The 20,197-nt window shown below is 52.6% G+C and overlaps 2 protein-coding genes and 1 long non-coding RNA gene across 9 annotated transcripts; 2 read left to right on the top strand and 1 right to left on the bottom strand.

Moving 5' to 3' along the window:
- The first annotated feature begins 21 nt into the window (after positions 1-21).
- CRELD1 (cysteine rich with EGF like domains 1) lies at positions 22-8,155 on the top strand. 3 transcript variants are annotated; one of them, XM_004274819.4, is made up of 11 exons: positions 22-169; positions 702-894; positions 1,131-1,213; positions 3,575-3,685; positions 3,987-4,078; positions 4,731-4,907; positions 4,992-5,087; positions 5,985-6,068; positions 6,266-6,361; positions 6,565-6,699; positions 7,495-8,155. In XM_004274819.4, the coding sequence occupies exons 2-11, from the start codon at positions 721-723 to the stop codon at positions 7,707-7,709; spliced, it is 1,263 nt and encodes a 420-aa protein (XP_004274867.2). In that variant the 5' UTR covers positions 22-169; positions 702-720; the 3' UTR covers positions 7,710-8,155. The 3 variants fall into 3 exon arrangements, with proteins under 3 accessions (XP_004274867.2, XP_033293226.1, XP_033293227.1); XM_033437335.2 differs by lacking the exon at positions 22-169 and having other exon boundaries at positions 185-894; XM_033437336.2 differs by lacking the exon at positions 22-169 and having other exon boundaries at positions 876-894; positions 1,334-3,685.
- Positions 8,031-15,687, bottom strand: PRRT3 (proline rich transmembrane protein 3). Of its 5 annotated transcripts, none has more exons than XM_049716067.1 (5): positions 15,444-15,687; positions 15,078-15,146; positions 11,810-12,884; positions 11,443-11,598; positions 8,031-10,834 (listed from the first exon to the last, which is right to left on the bottom strand). In XM_049716067.1, exons 3-5 carry the CDS (start codon positions 12,825-12,827, stop codon positions 9,075-9,077), a joined length of 2,934 nt encoding a protein of 977 aa, XP_049572024.1. In that variant the 5' UTR covers positions 12,828-12,884; positions 15,078-15,146; positions 15,444-15,687; the 3' UTR covers positions 8,031-9,074. The 5 variants fall into 5 exon arrangements, with proteins under 5 accessions (XP_049572024.1, XP_049572025.1, XP_033293182.1 ...); XM_049716068.1 differs by having other exon boundaries at positions 15,078-15,143; XM_033437291.2 differs by having other exon boundaries at positions 15,078-15,687.
- LOC117203208 (uncharacterized) lies at positions 10,278-20,197 on the top strand. The gene is made up of 3 exons (XR_004485887.2): positions 10,278-10,356; positions 18,631-18,955; positions 19,498-20,197. It is a non-coding gene; the product is annotated as an uncharacterized LOC117203208 (long non-coding RNA).

The raw sequence follows: 20,197 nt of genomic DNA, 5'->3' as shown, positions 1-20,197 counted from the left end.
GCGTGGGGTGACGCAATGGCACATGGCCTGCTACCATTGGCTGTGGCGCGGGCTCCGCCCTCCGGACTGCAGAGCCGGCGGAGGGCGCACGTCTTACGCAGCCGGCGGCGGCGGCGGCGGCGGCGGCGGCGGTGTTGAGGAGGCTGAGCCTGTGGCGTCCGCGGGCTCGGTGGGTTGTCTCTTCCTCCTCCGCGGCCTTCGTGGGTCTGGATCCTTCCTTGCCCGCTCGGGGGCCGTGCGTTTGCAGTCTGCAGACCCCGAACCTGACCCCTTCTCTTCGTATCCGGATCCGGGCTCCTCCCCCCCTCCCCAAGACCGGGGTTCCGGACTCCTCCCCCCAAGACCGTCCATCCGACGTCTTCTCCCGCAGTATTTAGAAATCTGATCCATTCTCCTTAATTCCGCTGATCCAGCCCCTAAGAACCATATCCCGACCCTAAAACAATGGGCTGACTCCTACCCCCTTGCCGAGGATCCAGGCCACCTCCCCCTGCGGTGACGAGGATAACTTGTTCCCGTCCAGGAATTGCAGAATAGGCTCCTTTCCGCAACTATCTCCCTTCCCTCTGCCTTACCCCAGTCTAGACCTTCTTTTCTTATAACACAGATCTGGGCTCCCAGACCCGCGGCACCTCAGAACCCACGCTTTTCTTTCCCACTTGGCTCCTCCAGCGAACCCTCCCCATGTCCTGTGTCTACAGGTCCCCAGCCTGGGAAAAGATGGCCCCACGGGCCCCGAGGGGCCTAGCCCCAGCTCTGCTCTGGGGCCTGAGCCTCTTCCTTGGCCTCCCAGGCCCGGTCTGGGCCCAGCTTTCTCCGCCTCCCAAGTCTTCTTCCCCCACTGAGCCCCATCCATGTCATACCTGCCGGGGACTGGTCGACAGTTTCAACAAGGTGGGTGCACCAGCAGTGTAAGAGGAGGGGGCTAGCTACTGTTAGCACAGGGGTTGAGAGCTGGGAGCTCTGGCATACAAGTCTGCATAGACTCAAGTGTCCCAGCTTGGTTACTTACTGGTTGTATGGCCTTGGGTAGGTGCCTCTCTGTGCCTCAGTTTCCTGGTCAGTGAAATATAAGTGCTAGAATGTGCCAGACACTGTACTTAGCTATTACTAGTTTTCTCCATTTCCAGGGCCTGGAGAGAACCATCCGGGATAACTTTGGAGGTGGAAACACTGCCTGGGAGGAAGAGAAGTTGTCCAAATACAAGGACAGGTAAGGAAGAGGCTGAAGGTGTGTATTTGTATATCTAACATCCCAATCTGTGCTCTGCTGGCGGAAGCCTAGAGACACTTGGGGAGCACTTATTCAACAAATATCACTGAATATCTATAGAAGAGCACTAAACAAGCCAAGCAGAATTCTTTCTTCAAGGAGCTTCTATTCTAGTAGAGGAAACAGTGAATAAGTAAGTAAATAATGTCTTATCAGGTGAAGAACAGTAAAGCAGAATGGTGGGAGGCATGGCATTCAAGGTATGACATTCGAACAGAGACCTGAGGTGCAGAAGCAAACTGTGCGACAGTCGGGGAAGGGTTTTGGACAGAGCGGGACTGAGCTTGGTGCATTTGAGAAGTGGCTGGATTTGGAGTGAGCAGAAGGGAGAGTGGTGGAAGGTGAAGGCAGAGAGTCTTGAAGGCCGCAGAAAGGCATTCAGATTTCGTTCTGAGTGTAGCGGGAAGTCATTGGAAGGTTTGGAGCAGGAAAGTGATGTGGTATTATTTGTACCTATAAAAGGTCACTTACACTAACAGACTATAGGGGGCCAAGGTGGAGGAGCAGGAAGACCAGTTGGGAGGCTAGTGCACAGTCTAGGCGTGACGGTAGTGGTGGACCTGGTGAGAAGGGGTCAGATTCTGGGTATATTTTGCAGATAGACTGATAGGACATGATGATGGAATCATTATGGGGTGTGAGAGAAAAAGTAGAATAAAAGGTGCTCACTGGGTTTTGGGCCTGAGCAACTGGGTGAATCGTGGGACTGTCTTCCGAGATGGGAGAAACGGGTCTGGAATCAGACGTTCTCATTGAACATGTTGGGCTGAGATGTCTGTTAAACAGTCAAGTAGAGTTAGATTTAGGAGTCAGGAGTTCAGGGTAGAAGCAGGGCTGGAAACATGAATTTGACAGTTATCAGCGTATAGTCAGTGTGTAAAACCAGGGGACAAGATGAGATTTTATTGAGAGGAGAGGCCTGAGTCCTAGGCCCTCTAGCTTTTCAATGTCAAACTGGAATTAGACCAGGTTGTCATTTCTGACCCTTTGTACCTTAGGGTAACCTCTCTGATCCTCAATTTCCTTATCTGTAAAACGGGAGTATTAATGCCAATCCTATTTCATAGGATCGTGGTAAGGATTAAACTATGATACGTCCTAGAAATAAAAGTTTCGTTATTACATAACAGTGGTCATTTTCCTTTCCCTCCGTGGGGCTTAGTTGCCTCATTTGGGAATGAGGGGATTGACCAAAATAACCCTAAGGGCACTTCTAGCTCTATAATGGTTACTGTTTTTTTGTTTTGTTTTAAATCACCTCCTATATGCCAGGCACTGTGCCAGACCCTTTAAATATATAATATAATACATTTTATGTGTAAATGTATTTTTTAAAAATTTTTTACTGTGGTAGAATGCAATAACATAAAACTTACCATTAGAGATAGTCAGTATATTCAGGTTTTGCAACTATTGCCATTATCTAGTTCCAGACTGATTTCATCCCCCCCCAAAAGAAACTCCATCCCTATTGAGCAGTCACTCTTCATTCTCCCTCCTCCCAGCCCTTAGCAACCACTAATCTGTTTTCCATCTCTATGGATTTGCTGATTCTGTTGGAATCATACAATATGGCCTTTTATGTCCGGCTTCTTTCACTTAGCATAATGTTTTCAAGGTTCGTCCATCATGTAACAAATATCAGTACTTCATTCCTTTTTAAGGCTTAGTAATCTTCCATTGTATGAATAGATCACATTTGTTTGTCCGTTTATCAGCTGATGGACATTTGGGTTGTTTCTACCATTTGGCTACTGTGTATAGTATTGCTATGAACATTTGTGTACAAGTTTGAACACCTGTTTTGCATTTTCTTGGGTATGTATCCAGGAGTGGAATTACTGAGTCATGCCGTGATTCCATGTTTAATTTATGGAGGAACTGCCAAACTGTTTTCTACAGCGGCTGCACCGTTTTTCATTCCCACGTGCAATGTAGGAGGGTTCCAGTTTCTCCACATCCTTGCTAACACTTGTTACATGATATATTTTTAACCACATCTACCCAGCAAGGGTATTATATTCTGTTGTACAGATGCAGGGACTGAGCTATCTTCCAGCCAACCTAGAGGAGAGCCATTGTCCCCATTTTACAGATGAGAAAACACGTTCAGGAGAGGTTAAGTTACTTGCCCAAGGTCACACTACTAGATTGGAACCCAGGTCTCCCCAAACCAATACCCCTTCCATTGTGGCCTCTGGCCTTTGACATTATCTGGCATGAGGTGGGGAGGGGGGAGATTGTAAAGAGGGTGGTGGGTGGGCTGGAGTGTGTTCCTACCACCCATCCCTGTCTGGTCAGTGAGACCCGCCTGGTAGAGGTGCTCGAGGGCGTGTGCAGCAAGTCGGACTTCGAGTGCCACCGCCTGCTGGAGCTGAGTGAGGAGCTGGTGGAGAGCTGGTGGTTTCACAAGTGAGTAGCGGGGGCCTTCCTGGGAGGGGCTCAGGCAGGGCCGGCTGGTAAAGCAGAGGGTGGCGAGCTAGGGGCTGTGTCCTCATTCAGCTCCTTCCTCCAAACCCAGGTGTGCTGAGGACTTGCTGGGGGGCCCAAGCTCTCACTCTGAGCTGCAGACTGCCCCTCTGTCAGACGGGGAAAGGGCAGCCTTATGGGTCTTACACCCAAGACGGGCTGTATCACAGATCCTGTGGGAGGTTGCGGGAGACGGCAGCACCTCTGACACTGTCTCAGCCCCCTCACCATCCCTCCGCCTCAGGCAGCAGGAAGCCCCAGACCTCTTCCAGTGGCTCTGCTCAGATTCCCTGAAGCTCTGCTGCCCCTCAGGCACCTTTGGGCCCTCCTGCCTTCGTGAGTTTTTCAAGTTCCTCTTGGGGGATGGAAGGGGACTGCTGGGGCCAGGGATCCAGTCCTGGCTCGGCCCCTGGCTGGCTGTGTGAGCTCAGGCTGCTCATATCACTTCCCTGGACCTCTGTTCTCGCCTGCCTCACAGGGCTGGTGAGATGCACAAATCCATGGGGAACGGCTCTGAAAAAGGATATGGGGTTAGACTGAGTCAGATGCGGCCATGGTTTCTGTCATGTATTTAAGAAATGCCCCCCCTCACCAGGCATTTCCCATGTCTGGACTAAGGTGACCTTCCTAGGGACGGGCAGGTGCTGCTGAAGGCCCTGTTGTCACCACCTTTTTCTACACACAGTCCTGAGGCAGGAGCTGAACTTAACTACCAGCCCCTTTTAGAAAAATCTCTCTCAAAGCTGCAGATACAAAGAGCTAGCAACAAAGATGGTCAATTCAGTTTTTATAAAAGAAAAGATTTGTAAATAACCTAACTGTTCCACAATGGGGTGTTGGTTAAGTAAATTTCATACAGTTTTATGACAAAATATTATGATGTCGTTAAAATTGTTTCCTCTCCAAAAATGCTTACTAATACGGGGAAAATATTCTGTACGTACAAGGTTGTATTTATGATCCCACCTGGTTTGGTGTCTGCCCACAGCCTGTCCTGGGGGTGCGGAGCGGCCCTGCGGTGGCTACGGGCAGTGTGAAGGGGAAGGAACTCGAGGGGGCAGCGGGCACTGTGACTGCCAAGCCGGCTATGGGGGTGAGGCCTGTGGCCAGTGTGGCCTCGGCTACTTTGAGGCACAGCGCAATGCCAGCCATCTGGTATGTTCGGGTAGGTAGTCAAGAGGCGTGGCCTTGGGCAGGGGCGTGTGGGGTACCTGCCTGCCCACCCTCATACTTCCCCCATTCTACCCAGCTTGTTTTGGCCCCTGTGCCCGCTGCTCAGGACCTGAGGAATCAAACTGTTTACAGTGCAAGAAGGGCTGGGCCCTGCATCACCTCAAGTGTGTAGGTGAGTGGGACCCTGCCCTAGGTCTGCAGAGGTGGGCAAGGTCTTGGGCTTGGTCCCCCATCAACACACACATCTCTGGGCTAGACCAGTCCAGTCCCCATCTTCATAGAGATATCAGCCTGGTTGGGAAGGCAGAAAAGTAACCAGGCGCTTACAGTATAGACTGATCGTTGTACAGTGAGAAATGTCTCTCTTCCAATTCAGTGGTAGTGGGGAATCAGGGAAGCCTTCTTGGAGGAGGTGTCACTTGGGTCAAGTCTCGAAAATTGAGGAAGGGTTAACCCGGAGAATGAGCATACTGAACTTGGGGTCAGGAAACCTGTGTTCGAGACGAGGGTAAAAGCTAAGCTGCTGTAACAGAAAGATCCCCAAAGACTGTGGCTTAATGAATTTAGAGGTTTATTTTCATCTCATATCACAGTCTGGAAGCCAGTGGTCCAGACTGGCAGAAAAGCTCTGCTTGTCATAGTCATTAAAGACCTAGATTCATCCTGTCTTAGTGGACAGTCATCCCCTTGGGTGTTGAGGCTGGATCACGGTCACCTCTATGTATCATGACCTGGTATTCAGGAAGTGCGAAAGAGAAGAAAGTGCACGGAGGATCCAAGTCTGTTGTATTAAGGCCAAGTGAAAAGTGGAGCACATCACTTCTGTTTACAACACGTTGGCCAGAACTGAATCACAAGGCCACACTTAGCTGCAAGGCAGATTGAAAAACACAGTCTCTAGCTCGACAGCCCTGAGTCCAGCTGCACCTCTGCATCTGTGTTGGTGGACAGCCTGCAGTATCAGCCACACTGTTTAAGCCTGGGCAAGTCCATTCCCAACAACCCTGGCCTCAGCTTCCCTGTTAGTGAAATAGGGATTGAAATCCCCACCCTACCGGCCTCTTTGCAGACATTGATGAGTGTGGCACAGAGCGAGCCAGCTGTGGAGCCCACCAGTTCTGCGTGAACACGGAGGGCTCCTATGAGTGCCGAGGTAACTGTCCGCTCCTGCGGGGGAGGGGTGTGGGGAGGGTAGAAGGAACTGCTCCACGCCTTTCCCCCCAAACCGCCGCGTTCCCAGGTGCTGGCACCGCCCCACCCCCCACCCCCTGCCCTAGGCCTCTTCTGGAGCAGGGCTTCCCCCAGGCATACGGGCAGCTCGCACCCTTGTCTGTCCTCTCCCTTCTCCAGACTGTGCCAAGGCCTGCCTGGGCTGCATGGGGGCAGGGCCTGGCCGCTGTAAGAAGTGTAGCCCTGGCTACCAGCAGGTGGGCTCCAAGTGTCTCGGTGAGTGTCCTGCCACCTGGGAGCGTCTCATCCACCACAAATTGACAGGGGCCGAAATGTGGACGGGGCGTGGGAAGGAAGGGTGGAATGTTGCCTGCGTCAGCACAGAGCGGGTGTCAGGATGTGAGTGAGACCAGAGTCAGGGGTGCTGCCTGTGGGACGCTGGCGGTCAGGGCTCTGACCTCTCCTTGGCCTCCGTCAAGACGTGGACGAGTGTGAGATGGCGGTGTGTCCAGGAGAGAACGAGCAATGCGAGAACACCGAGGGCAGTTACCGCTGTGTCTGTGCTGAGGGCTACAAACAGATCGAGGGCATCTGTGTGAAGGAGCAGATCCCAGGTGAGCCCCAGCTCGGCCCCAGAAACCTGGGGAGGGGAGGTCCTTATCCAGGGGGAGGGCAGGCAAACCCCTCCTTCAGGCAGCTGCAGGCCCTGGCCCACCTGCACTGCCACCCAGCCCTCATGAGGCTGCACTGGGACCCGAACCCCACCTCTGACCCCCAGGGTGGCTTTTGGTGACCTCACACCTCCCAGGGTAGAAAGGAAATCGGAGTTGGTGTCATATCATTCTGTGCCCGCCGAGCCTCTTTCTTCATCTGCCCTTGCCCCGCCCGAGGGCTCTTGTAGGCCGTGGGGGTGATGAGACGAAGGACAATCGCAGTGCTGACGATAGTGGCCACTCCCACAGTTCCTGTGGGCCACACGCTGTCCCAGGCATATTGCATGTATTAACTTATCTCACCCCTACAACAAATCCAGTGCTGTAGCTATTGTTCTCATCCCCATCTTGCCTAGTGGAAGCAGGGACGCAGAGAGATGAGAAAACTTGTCCAGGGCCCCATGGCAAGCAGGTGGCAGAGCTGGGCGTCATATCCAGGCACTCTGGCTCTGCAGTGGGGCTAGTACACATGCTCTGACCCAACTCTCCCACGTGGCCTTGGGCAAACCTCTTCACCTCTCTGCGCCTCAGTTTCCCATCTAGTAAGACAGGGATAATAAATGCCCGTCTTGGAGTTGTTCTCAGCAGTAAATGACACTGTGTGCTGGCGTGCCAGGCAGGCGTGTGGCAGTGATGATCAGGTGTGTGGGAGGCTCCAGGAACAGGGGATGAGTGACGGGCGCTTCTCTTGCCCAGAGTCAGCAGGCTTCTTCTCGGAGATGACAGAGGACGAGCTGGTGGTGCTGCAGCAGATGTTCTTCGGTGTCATCATCTGTGCACTGGCTACGCTGGCCGCCAAGGGTGACTTGGTCTTCACTGCCATCTTCATTGGGGCTGTGGCAGCCATGACCGGCTACTGGTTGTCAGAGCGCAGTGACCGTGTGCTGGAGGGCTTCATCAAGGGCAGATAATCCCTGCCACACCTGCAGCATCTCCTCCTGCCCAGGCTGCCCCCAAGGTCGGGACTCTCCCACCTGGACACTTGAGGCACTTGCTTTATTTTTGAGTGCGGTAAGCACCCTCTACCCACCTTATGGGGCAGCGCAGACACCTGGGCCTGGGCAGCTGAGGCCCTTGGGTGAAAAAGTAGCCCTATAGGTGGGTGCCATGAGATCTTGGCCTTGGGGCACTGGTCAGGCTTCACAGTGTTGTGAATTTTTTTAAAAAGTGTCTCCTCGTCGTGGCTGCTCGTGAGCTTTGGCCCCTGCCCAGGATGTGGGGGGAGGGTGTCCCTTCACAACCCCCTCCTGCCAGCTGCATGCTGTCAGCTCCTGTTCTGTCCTCACCCCCTTGCCCCTCAGCCACTGATTTATTTATTCATCTCAGGAAATAAAGAAAGGTCTTGGAAAATGGAGAAGCTTGTCTTACTACCTGCCCCCACCCACCATAGGTTGGCCTAAGCTACTGAGAGCCCCTCCACCCTTGGGGAAGTTTCCTGAAACCCTGGGAAACTGAGGGTATCCTGATGGAGGAGCAGTAGAAGGAGGACAAAGGAGAGGGTTGGCCCTGAAGTAGTGTTAAGAGAAGGGAGATGGGATGGAGGAACCAGGCTTAGGAGTGGAACTTCCTCAGTTCAGTACCAGCTATCATTTGCCAAAGGACCCTGACAAATGACTTTCATCTCTGAACTTCACTCTTCTCATCTATAAAATGGGCATGATAACGCTTCTCACTCAGGCTTAGTGTGAGAATTAAGGTGATGGATGTGAAAAGCTGAAGACAGCGTACAGCAGACAGATGTTCCATGAAATATTGATAGCCATTATTTCTAAAGTCTCCAAGGGTTGAGGGCCCTTTCCTTTGGAAGTCCTCCCCTCCGCAATAAACACAGCACTTGAAATCACTGGGGGTGGGCATATCCTCTAGACAAGATCCTGGCATGGCCGCAGGGAGGCTTGAGCCAAGTCCTAAGGGTTTATTTCTTTGGCACAAAGAGGACAGTCTGGACAGTCGAGCCTCATCTTCACACTGGAGGGTCTGGATGGGATGTTAGGGCACCTGGACCCTGTTCCCCATTCCCAAATACGTGCATGTCCACCCTGTATTCCGCGTAAGTCATGGCCTCTGTGCAAAATACCCGCTGAAAAATAGAGATATTTTAAAAAACAAAAATCTGGGGGTGGGGGTGGGTTCGTGTCCGGCTGTCTCCGGAGGCTGCAATCAGTTGGGGCCCAGGAATACTCCCGGAATGTTTTTCAAATGCTCAGCATCCCAGAAGGTCATGCCGCGGTAGGGCCATCGAGGGCGGGGCCCTGGTTCTGAGTTTCTGGACCCCCTCAGAGCTCGATGGTGTCACTGGAGGCGCTGCGGGAGTCTCCGGGCTTGCATTGAGGCTGGATCCCATTCTGGGGCTCCCCGGCCCGGGCGGGACCCGGGGCAGGAGCTGGGGCAGACAGTAGCTGCACCGTGCTGGGCAGCTCATCCAGGGGCAGACTGTCCATCGACGACAGCCCGTGGCGCCAGGGGTTCCAGCTGATCTTGAGCGAGACCCGTGAGAAGCTGTCCACGGAGCTGCCGGAAGCCGCCCCTTCAGGCTCGTCCGCTACATGTGGTGGGACCGGGCCGCGCACGCGCACGTCGCTGAGCGACCGGCTGCGGCCGCGGAGGAGCGAAGAACCTGCGCCGTCTAGCTCGGCGTCGGGGTGGCTGCCCCGGCGCGGCCGCAGCGCGCCCCCGGGCGGCGGGGAGGCCAGGCCACGGAGGCCGCAGCGCCGGAAGATGCTGTCTCGCACCAAGTGCTCTCGGAAGAGCGCGGCGTCGATGCTGCGGCTCAGGTTGATGGGTGATGGCGGCCGCAGGTCCAGCTCGCTCATCGATGGCGCCGGCCCCATGCTGCTGCGGGACAGTCCCGGGCCACCCAGGGGACCGCGGCCCAGCGACGCAGCCGAACCCCAGGCGCCTGAACTGGGCGTGGCTGGAGGCCCACCCTCCGCCGGGTTGCGGATGAGACTCTTGCTAATGTCCAGGGTACCCGCGCCGACGCTGCTGGGCCCCGCGTAGCAGTTGTTGGGCCTCTCGGGCACCTCGCTCTTGCCGGAGGGCGCAGGGCACGCCAGGCGCAGCAGCTTAGCCCAGCAGGCGTGCTCTGTGGGCGGCCTGGGCCGCGCGGCGGCCAGAGCGGCCAGCGCCAGGGTGAGCGCCCACGTCAGCTCCAGCAGGCGCAGCCAGAAGTGGACGCCCCACCAGGCCCACGAGAAGTGGCCCACCCGGCCGGGGCCCGGGTACAGCCAGAGCGCGGCCGCCAGCTGCAAGCCACTGGCCAGCAGCCCCAGCGCGCCCGCCACGGCCAGCAGCCTCGGGCCCGGACTGGCATCCCAGCCCCTCGGCCCGTCCAGCAGGCGGCGACGGCACAGGCAGAGCGTGCCCAGAGCCACGGACGCGCCCCAGGCGCACGATAAGCCCTGAGCCAGGAGGTTGAAAGCAGGCCTCGCCGACAGCAGGTCTGTGGCGAGCAGCCCCAAGCCGTGCGCCAACGCCAGCGCTCCCAGGAGGAGAGGGTTCTGCAGCTGCTGTGGCAGCCCCGCGCCCAGGCCGAGCAGGGTCAGGGCCGCCAGCGCGGTGAGTAGCAAGGGAAAGGGCAGATTGTAGAGCACTAGGCCGGCGCGTAAACCCAGTCGTGCCTGCGAGCCATAGGGGTCGGTGAGCATGTAGGCGGACCGCAGCCCCGACGCCACCAGCACCAGCACCGCCGCCACCAGTGCCAACCGGGGCCCCGCAGGGCCGGCTGCCAGCGAGGCCAGTGCCAACAACGCAGGCAGCAGGAAGAGCACCCCGACCCCGTAGACGTGCAGCTCCCAGGAAAAGCTCAGCACCCGCCGCAGGGGACCCCAGCGCAGGGGGGGTGAGGTGGCGTTGGCCGGGGGGCTGGAGGCTGGGACTGATGCCATGGAGCTGGCGGAGGGCTCCGGAGGGGGTGGCTGGCCCAGGGCACGCTGCGTGGTGACCCGAATGAGGCCCCGGCGTGACGTCGAGGGGGCCTGGACAGGGGGCGCTGGAGGATGGCTTTGGGGGCGCCCCGGCCACTCCTCAGCTTCATCTGCAACAATAATAATATTAAAATAGCCCTTTGAAAAGTACTTTTGATTTTCCATCATCCTCCGGTGTGGTGAGCAAGTTACTTAACTTTTCTAAGCACATCTGTAAAATGGGGATGGTAACAGCACCCCTCCTCGCTGGGTTGTGGTGAGGAATAAATGTTTAGCACAGTCCCCAACACCCAATAAGTGTTAAATGGATGTGACCTATCATTTTTATTAACATTCCAGCAGCTCTCAACGGGGACTGCATATTAGAATCACCTGGAGATCAACTCCGTCAGAATTCCTTGTGCTGGGGCCTGGGCAGTGGAATTTTTTAAAAGCTCCTCTGGCGAACTGTGGGAGTTGGAGAATCACTGCACTAAATATACCCATGTATACTTAAGAATTTATATTTAAGAATTTTCTAGCCCCCAAAGTGCAAATGACTTCTCCCAGAGTACCCAGTGAGTAGTAGTTTATTATCCTAAGTTGTTTGAAGTTGTTGGCCATTTCCTTTAAGGAGGTGTTTGTCCCCATTCACTCCCCACCCCTCGCATATATACCTCACACAAGTTCTTAGGTATTAGAGTACCCGATCTCCCCAACCCCTGAGCCATGCCCTCACCTGGCTGCAGGGCTCCCACAGGGCTCTCTGTTCCGTTTGTAGTTGGGCCAGGGTCCGAAGGGCCAGGGATGAGGGACTTGGGGGTACCTGGGGCCTCCACTGCTCCTCTCACCCGCTGGGGGGAGATGGGGTCTGCTCCATTCATTGCTGCTATCTCTGAAATAACAAAAGCAGTCATTGCTTTGCCTGACCCTCCAGCGTTCCCCAAAATCTAATCCCCCAGGAGGGAGGCACAGTCACCCTCATTTGCCAGAATGAGGAAAGCAGGACCCAGAGGGATCAGAGGTCACACAGAAACTGGGGCATCCAGCTGCCCTAGAACACTGCCCGTCCCAGCCCTGCTCAGCACCCTCACTTTGATACCCACCTGGCTTGGGCTGCCCATGAGGAGTCTCTGAGGCTGGGAGACCTGAGGGCTGGGGTCCTGATGAGCCCCTAACATCAGGGAGGTCAGTCTGTTTGGGTGAGGGACTTGGAATACTGACTTCCCAGGTCTCCCCACCTCCAGCCTTCTTGGGGAGCTCCATGGGCAGCTCCTCAGCAGGAGGAAGGCTTCTGGCCAATGCCAGGTCCGGCTGGGACCCAGGCTCCTGAGAGGATGCCACCTCAGCTGGTGATGCTGAGCCAGCATCAGGGGCTGCTGGCTCCTGCTGAGTGAGGAGGGGGCCTTGAGCTGCCTCCTGGAAGTCCTCCTCACTCCCACCCTGTTCTTTCAGCCCTGGCCTCATGACAGTGCCTGGGCGTGGCGCAGGAGTGTGGGGAGGGCCCTTGTGGTGCCAGGGGGATGTCTCTGAGACCCTGATCTTGGCTTTGGCCACAAGACCCTCATCTCTAGGTGGTCGCTGTCCCACTTGGCTTCCAGGCTGCCCTGGGGTGGGGGGAACTGTGGCTAGCCCGAGTTGGAGTCTGGGAGTTGTGGGGATGAAAGTGAGATGGGGGGTGCCCACTGGATAGGGGGCTGGTGCTTCTTGCTCCATAGACTCCTGTGATTCAGGAGGTCCTGTCCAGCCCTGAAAAATTGGCCCTCGAGCCACCTGGAGGTCATCAGTTACTGGGAGTCCTTCTCTCTGCACCCCATGGGATGCTTTAGGTCCATGCAGGGCTGGGCCAAGGGAGTCTGTGGGCCTCTCAGGCACCTCCTCAGCAGGGACCTGGGGGACATTGGAGTTCCAGGGGCTCTCATCTCTGGGCTTCTCCCAGAAGAAGTCAAAGGCCTGGGGCTCTGTGCCAACAGGGCCCTTGGGGTGGGCTCCTGGGATCAAGTGTGGTTCCAAGTCCTCAAGTGGCCTGGGAAGGCCCCGGCCCAGGGCAGAGCCAGCCCCCAGGGACAGCAGCAGCAACAGCAGCAGGAGGCCATACACACAGCCCCAGGGGCTGGGAGCCATGGTCCGCTCTGATGCCTGGGCCTGGAGCCCTCAGCTTCCAGTCTTCACCGGATGAGCCTAAAAAAAGGAGGGGGTTGGCATGAGATGGGTCTCCCATGGCTGCCCCAGGGAAGCTGGTGGGAAAGAAAGGAAGAATCCTCCTCCTCTACCCGCCCCTTCCTCTTCAACCTCTTCATGCTGCCCAGAGTGACCTTTTAAAACTGCATCTCTGGTCATGCCACTTGCCCTAATTCTAAACCGTCAATGGCCCCCATCGCCCTCACGAGAGAATATAAGCTCCTCTCCTGGCCTTCCAAGGCCACACCAGGATGCTCACCTCACCCTCAACACCCACGGAACTGCCTGGCGCCCCGCCTTTGCTCCTGCTCTTCCCTCAGGCTGCAGTGCCCTCTCCCTTCTCCTTCACTTGCTGAAATCCTATTCTTTTTTTTTTTTTTTTTAAATCCTATTTTTGAGGGCCCAGGTCAAATATCAGAGAGGTGGAGAGGGAGAGAAATACAGCCGTGCCTTTGAGGAGTGACCTGGGTTTCAATCCCAGTTTCACCATTTCCTGAGTGAGTTACTTTTCCCCTCTGCATCATGGTTTTCCCATCAGTAAAATGGGTATAATAGTAGTACCTAACTCAAAGGGGCTCTTATAAGACATAACAAAACACAGGATGGGCCAGGCCCATAATTGCAGCTTAATAAGCATTAGAGCCCTTTTACTTTTCCTTTTGTCCAGAAAGCTTTCTTTCTCACCAGCCCCCTTAACTATGTCAACAAAAAATTGGAGGACATACTATGTGCCAAACCTTGGGGATAAAGCAGTGAACAAGATTGACAAGATACCTGCCCTCATGGAGCTGGTGTTCTAGGTAAGAGACAGACAATGAATAATTTTAAATAAGGTGAGCTATGGAGAACATAAAACAGGGTTAAGAGATAGAAGGAGGGGGGGCTACTTGACCCAGGAGTGCTAGAAAGGCCACTCAGGTGATATTTAAGCTAAATGCTGAATGGGAAGAAGGAGTCAGCCATTTGATGATATCCAGAAAAAGCATCTGGAGGAGGGAACAGAAAGCGCAGAGGCCCTTCAGCAGGAATGAGGAGCACAGCAGATTCAGGAGAAAGGAGCAGAGGGAGATGAAATCAGGAAGGTGGGCCTTTCTCAAAAGCCACGAAAAGGCACCTGCATTTTATTCTAAGTGTCCCAGGAAGCCAATGGAGATGTTAAGCATGGGAGTCATGAGATCTGAGAAGTGTTTTAAAAGGGGGAGAGAGGCTAGTGCAGAAATCCAGGTAGGATATGATGGTGGCTTGTTTCAGCTTGAGTATTTATTTCCCTGACACTCCCTCCACCCTTTCCTGTCACACCAGTCACATAGTATAATAATCTCCTCTCTCCCCCACCCTCCTGGGGCTTCTCAAGGGCTGCATCTGCGTCTTTTATTTCTTTTCTCCAGCCACTGCATATGCCTGGCCCAGGTGGATATTCCCTTATGGTGCCGCTTCCTGAGAGTCCCTAATGGAACCGGGAGGCAAGACGGGACCCCACGGCCAGGAAAGGGGGACCAGGAGAGGGGGCCATTGGCTGTGAGAGCCTGTGCCTGGGTGTGTTTAGGGGCAGAGGCCCTGTTCCTTTCCTCTCTGGGAAACAGTTATGCTCAAAGACCCTTGGTGGCTCACAGACACCTTGAGAAGCCGAAGAAAACTCCAGGTCCGCTCCCCAGGAAAGTGTCCAGGTTCACCAAAGCTTGTGGGTAATTTTAGGGGGAATCAAAGACCCCTTAAACCCATTCCCCAATCTGCCTCATTAGTTCGTTTCTCAAACATTCACCGAGCTCATGCTCTGCTCCTGGCCCAGGCTAGGTGCTGGGGACCCAAAGAGAAGGCTCAGTTCCAATGTGGGGAGTGGTGGTGAGCTGAGGGGGAAGGACTGGAAGGCCACTAACACAGGCACTGGTTAATAATAGTACTCCTGTTTTGAGCTCTTACCCACTTAGGCTCCTGTGCTAAGCTTAGCTGCTTGTCCTCGATTTTATCCACCCCTCCCCAAACAAGCTGGTGTGGGTATACCCATTTCATAGGGGAAGAAAGCAAGGTTCAGAGAGGTTGAGCAACTCGCCCAAGGTCACACAGGCTGCAAATGGCCATACTAGGGGCTGTGAAACCCGCATTGGCTCATTTTACACAGGGGGTCCGAAAAGCTTTGCAGAGCAGGAGAAGCAGAGTTGGGCCTTCAGCGATAAGCATCTACCATCTACTCACCACCCGCAATCCAAGAGATGTAGTCACCTCCGGATGAGAAGGGGGCTGCACAGTCCTGGTTTCCTGCTGCTGAAGAGATTTTTTTGTGTGTGTGGGGGGGTGTTCTCCCTCCCTCAGGGACTGGGAAGAGGCCGGCCTGGGGGCAGGGCGAGGGCCGCCGCAGGGCAGCCTCCAGGAGCTGGTCCATCTCAGGTTACCTCTCCTTTTCCTCCATCTCCTCTCCCCTGGCTCCGCGCCTTCCCGCAGTGTCCTGGGTGGGGGGTGCACGCTGGTGCAGGCCCTGCCGCTCGCACCTGAGAGGGGGGCTGCAGGCCATGCTCCCTGCCTGGGTCCCGCCATCACCCCCGCCCTAGTCCAGCTCCTCACCTGGGCGCCGAGTTGGCAGCCCCCGCGTTCACCTTGCGCGCGTCCCTGAAGCCGCTTGCCGCGCCGCATCCTCCGAGATGCTCAGACTTGGCTAACAGAGCCCGGCGCTGCCGATGGCGGAGCCCGCCCACAGGAGCGCCATCCCCGCTTAACCCTTTCCCCTTAGGGGTGGATTCTTCTCCCAGTCCTGACCACCCCTCTCTAAGAGATTCTTAGGGCTAAGAAGGGAACTGAGGTCACCTCCGAGGGATGTAGAAATCACTTCCGCAGCATCCCCGAAAACGGGGCAGCCAATCTCTGTTTGCATACCTCCTGGGACGGGGAGCTCACTTCCTTAATGTCTCTAGACCTATATCCTTATAGGGCTACATACATACTACATACGGACCTACAGGTAAATCCTACCTACAGCTTGATGTGTATCCTTCAGCTTTTTCAAGGCACAGCCATATATACTTTTTAAATAGAAAAGAGATCATACTGTACATGTCGTTCTGTAACTTGCCTTTTTCCCCTTCACTTTGCAATATATCCTGGCACATTTTCCATGTACATTTCTACAGATCCATCTCATTTCTTGTATTCAGTGTTGAGAACTACAGCGTATGATCAGCCTGTCATTTTTATTTATCTGGTTCATGAGGTTGGACATGTAGATTGTTTCTAGCCTTTTGCTAGCAGGAATAATGAGGCAGGGACATGCTCGCATAGACATCTGTGTGCACATGCACTAGTGTACCTATCAGATAATTTCCTCCCTGAGGCATGGTTAGGTCAGTGGGTCTGCACATTTTCAGGTCTGTCTGTCAGAATGCTCCAGGTCCCTCTTTGGACAGCTCCTGATGTACTAAATCTCCACCATTAGGTTCAACACATTAAGAGGAATCCACACAAGGAATACATGTGGTCATTAAATATGATGTAGAATCTTTAATGGCATGGAGACATGTCCAGAGTAGATTGTTGTTTATTTAAATTTCAGTCATTTGAATTATAAAAGTAATATGTGCTGATTGTCCCAATTCAAGCAACATAGAAATGTTCAAAGAACACATGAACTGTCTTATCCTTGGTCTCTCCAACTCTGCCCCCCAAATATACCCATTGTTAACACCATTCTGTTTTCTTTGCATCATATAAAATATATATGTGCATGCATTTCTACAAAAATGGGATCATACTATGCCTATTATTCTATAACTTTGTTTTGCCTTAAGCAGATATATGTTGGAAACATTTCGAAGGCAGTATATACTAGCTCCACCCTTTCTTTCAATTAGCTGCACAGTATTGTATGCTGTGGATGTACCGTTAGTTTCGCAAACATTCCCAGTATTCCCCTACTGATAAGTAATCAGGTGGTTGACAGCTTTTTTTTTTTTTTCTCCTAGAAACAATACTGCAGTAAGCATTCTTACATGCTAATATATACATCATTAATGCTGATACTCTAAATTCTCTCAGGTAAGTATTTGTATGATCCCATTTTTGTTAACATCTGTCAATCAATCAATCAATCATCTATCCTATCCCTAAATATTAGAAGGTAAATAGTGGGTGATGCGATTTTTATCTAATTTTGCTTTTCTGTTTACCAATGTTTAATACAATCATGTATTTCTTTTGTGATCAGAGATAAGAAGGATAAATATCATTTTAAAAAGAAAGAAAGATCCTTCCTAGGTCTGAGCTGAAATCTCTCTTCCAGTGTTTTCCTACCTGCGTCTCTCACAGAAGAGCAATACTCAGCCATTAGTTGTGTCTGACATGTTGCAGTTTGAAGGGTGTTCAGTCCCTAGTAGCTGATAAACGGTGGAGACTGAATCCAGCTTTTCTGACTCTGGGAGAGGGTTCAGGCTTTTCCCATTTCACCATATCATCTGACCAGCTTTACTGTTTTTCTTGTGGGAACCCCTTCAGGATTGTAAAGTCATCTCTCATTTCTCTAGAATTTTCTCCTTCCAGGCCAAACGCTCCCAGTTCTTGTAGTCTTTCCTCGAAGGACAGGGTTCTGGGATTTCACCATTGTGACATCTCTCCTCTGTTTCCTTTTTACCAGGTCAACGATGTCCTCTTTAAAGTATAACTCTTGGAACTGAACCCAGTTGAGAATAAAGCTGAACTTTCACCTCCCCTTTCCTAGATTCTACTCCTCTATTAACATGACCTCACCCTAAAGTAATGTTTCTGGCAGCCACATCACTTTATTGCCCAGTATTGACTAGGTCTTCCTCATCTCGTTGTGTGCATTTGGTCTCTTGACCCTCACTGTAGGATGCTACATTTATTTGTTGTTTATTTTATCTTGTTAGATCTAACCAGTTGTTCTGATCTTGTGGGAAGTTATCTAGATCCTGATTCTATATGTAATAGATAATTGGCATTTTTTGGCATTGTCCAAGATCTCTCTTCCTGACAGTATCCTAATTTCCTTTGAGGGACCTCTGTCTTTTCCCCTGTGGGCAGTCTTGGTGGGAGGACAGTTCTAGGGGCGCACTACAGAAGCTGCGGGGTCCAGGTCCCTCTTCTCAGTGCCTCCTGTGAACTCTCTAATGAGTCTCCCTAGAGATGTCGAGATTCCCTCAGCAGGTTTGGAGCCGGCTTGGTTCCCTTCCTCAGTTTCCCCCGAGGAGGGCAGGGTGTGTGTGCGTGGACCACCCATTCATGCCCCTGCAGAGTCTCACTGCCTTGACAGTGCCCAACCCCCCAATCCACTCAGGATCCTTTCGCTGCTCCCTGGATACCTCTTTGGAGCCAGGAGCCCCAATCCCATTGTGTTTCCAAACCATGGATTGGTAGGGCTTTTGAGATCACACACAAAGGCAAGGGATATTATGATCCCTTTGCCCAGAGGCCAAGATGAAAGCTGATCCAATGGAAAGAGGAGACTGACGGGGGGGGTGGGTGGGGGGGGGGTGGGTGGGTGGAGTTGAACGTAAGTGGGGAGCATGGGGTGCCAGGTGTAGGTGGGGAGTATCCTGACTCTCAGAGGAGCTCTTAGCATCATCCTGGAGACTCTGGGACAGCAAGAATGGGCAGGGGATGATTCCAAGCTTATGGGGGATGGTCAGTAGCTCTGTTTACCAAGTGCTTAGTCTGCCAGGAGCTGTGCTACACAGCGTACATGCATTATTCTTTTTAATTCCTGACAGCAACCCTATATATTATTATGCTCTCTATTTTACAGCCAGCAAGTCCAAGCTCAGAGAGGTGAAGTAATTTGTCCAAGGACACACAGCAAATAAGAAGCCAAACCATAAGAGCCAGTGATCTTAAGAGTGATGACACCATCCTAGTCCCTCTGGAGGCATCTCAGAGAGAGAAGGGGAGATGAAAAACCCAGGCCTTCCAGGTGGCTCCAACTGTGCTAGGAGTTTGAGTCTGAAAATAGGCCTCCAACTGGGATCTCTTGAAAGGACAGCAAACCACCAGCGTTGGGAGTTGTTGGGAGCTCCTAACCTAGAGTACCTGGGAAGCTCCCAAGGAAAGGGAGAGAGAAGGAAAAGGCAAAGGTGAGTCACAGCAATGATGACATCTCCTGCTTAGACAGGACAATTGGCTGGCATTTCTGTTCTGGCTGGTAGCTCTGGCGGGCAGGAGCAGAGGAACAAAAGGCAGCACGGGGGTGGGGTGGGGTGGGGGGTGGGTGGGGTGGCGGGTGCAGTGGGGCGTGGGCGAGATGCTGCCGCCTGGAGGACATTCTTTGTGTTCTGCCCGCTGTCCTATCTCTGAGGACAGGAACAATTATACCCTTTCACTCAACTGGCCAAATTAAGCCTCAAGGGTTCCTGCAGTCTTAACTCATTCCTTCTCAGATTTTAGCCTCCACGGATACCAACTAAACGAACCCAGTCTTTTCAAAAAACATAGTTTTTTGTTGTTAATAAGTCTGATTATCCAGTACACACTTTAAAATCAACTGTTCCTTATTTCATTCACTCTCACTCCCAATTCCCTTCAACTCTTTCTGGCATTTCTGATTATTCCTTCTGGTTTTTATATGTATTTTCTAAGCGTCAGATTTATGCTGCTAATGTTAAATTTTTTTTTTCAGTTTTAGATTCTACCTATTGACTACTACAAAGGAACGTGAAGATTTAGCTCTCATACTGCCTTCCACATTTTTCTGCGCAGCCTTTGTTTATATCATAAGCCTGCATTTACAAGAACCACGAGACAAATTATTCAGGCTGAGTCAGGAGTGTACCGTGATTATAATTCCTTTGCTAGATGTTCTGTTTTTCCTGGGGTAAGTGTTGCTTGGTTTTTTACTTGCTTAATTTTCTACGCACCTATCACGAATTCATCTATCTATTGTTAATTCCCCTTAATCTTTCCTTGAAGCGAAAAATAATCTAAAGATTTGGTTTCCCATCCAGATAAGAATACTTTCAAAAAGACTCACAGACTTCTGTAACAAATACGTGGTTTCTTCAACAAATAAACAGCTTGAAAAAAAGCAGGGGGAGGGGAAAACGTTATAAAAGAGACTTAAGAGACATAGCAGTCAAATGCCACATGTGGGCCTTGTTGGGATCTTCACCCAAACAAACCAACTGCACAGAGGCGTTTTAAGATGCCTGGGGGTGGTCTGAACATTGGTTGGTCCTTAGCAGACTAAAGAATAAACATGTTTGGACTAGGTGAATAACGGCATAGTGGGTCATGTTTTAAAAATTCCTTATCTGTTAGAGCTACTTACTAAAATATTTACGTGTGAAATGATATCGTATCTAAGATTTACTTTTAAAACA

Source organism: Orcinus orca, chromosome 10 (assembly GCF_937001465.1).
Source record: "Orcinus orca chromosome 10, mOrcOrc1.1, whole genome shotgun sequence".
NCBI classification, from domain to species: Eukaryota; Metazoa; Chordata; class Mammalia; order Artiodactyla; family Delphinidae; genus Orcinus; species Orcinus orca.
This window is presented reverse-complemented; position numbering and strand designations above follow the sequence as displayed.

Excerpts from the sequence above, each read along its gene's own strand:
- CRELD1 (XM_033437335.2), top strand. The coding sequence starts at position 685 with ATGTCCTGTGTCTACAGGTCCCCAGCCTGGGAAAAGATGGCCCCACGG. Across the intron at positions 3,686-3,986 it reads GAGAGCTGGTGGTTTCACAA|GCAGCAGGAAGCCCCAGACC; the intron begins GTGAGTAGCGGG and ends CCTCCGCCTCAG. Across the intron at positions 4,079-4,730 it reads CTTTGGGCCCTCCTGCCTTC|CCTGTCCTGGGGGTGCGGAG; the intron begins GTGAGTTTTTCA and ends GTCTGCCCACAG.
- PRRT3 (XM_033437291.2), bottom strand. The coding sequence starts at position 12,827 with ATGGCTCCCAGCCCCTGGGGCTGTGTGTATGGCCTCCTGCTGCTGTTG. Across the intron at positions 11,599-11,809 it reads TCATGGGCAGCCCAAGCCAG|AGATAGCAGCAATGAATGGA; the intron begins GTGGGTATCAAA and ends TTGTTATTTCAG. Across the intron at positions 10,835-11,442 it reads TGTGGGAGCCCTGCAGCCAG|ATGAAGCTGAGGAGTGGCCG; the intron begins GTGAGGGCATGG and ends TTATTGTTGCAG.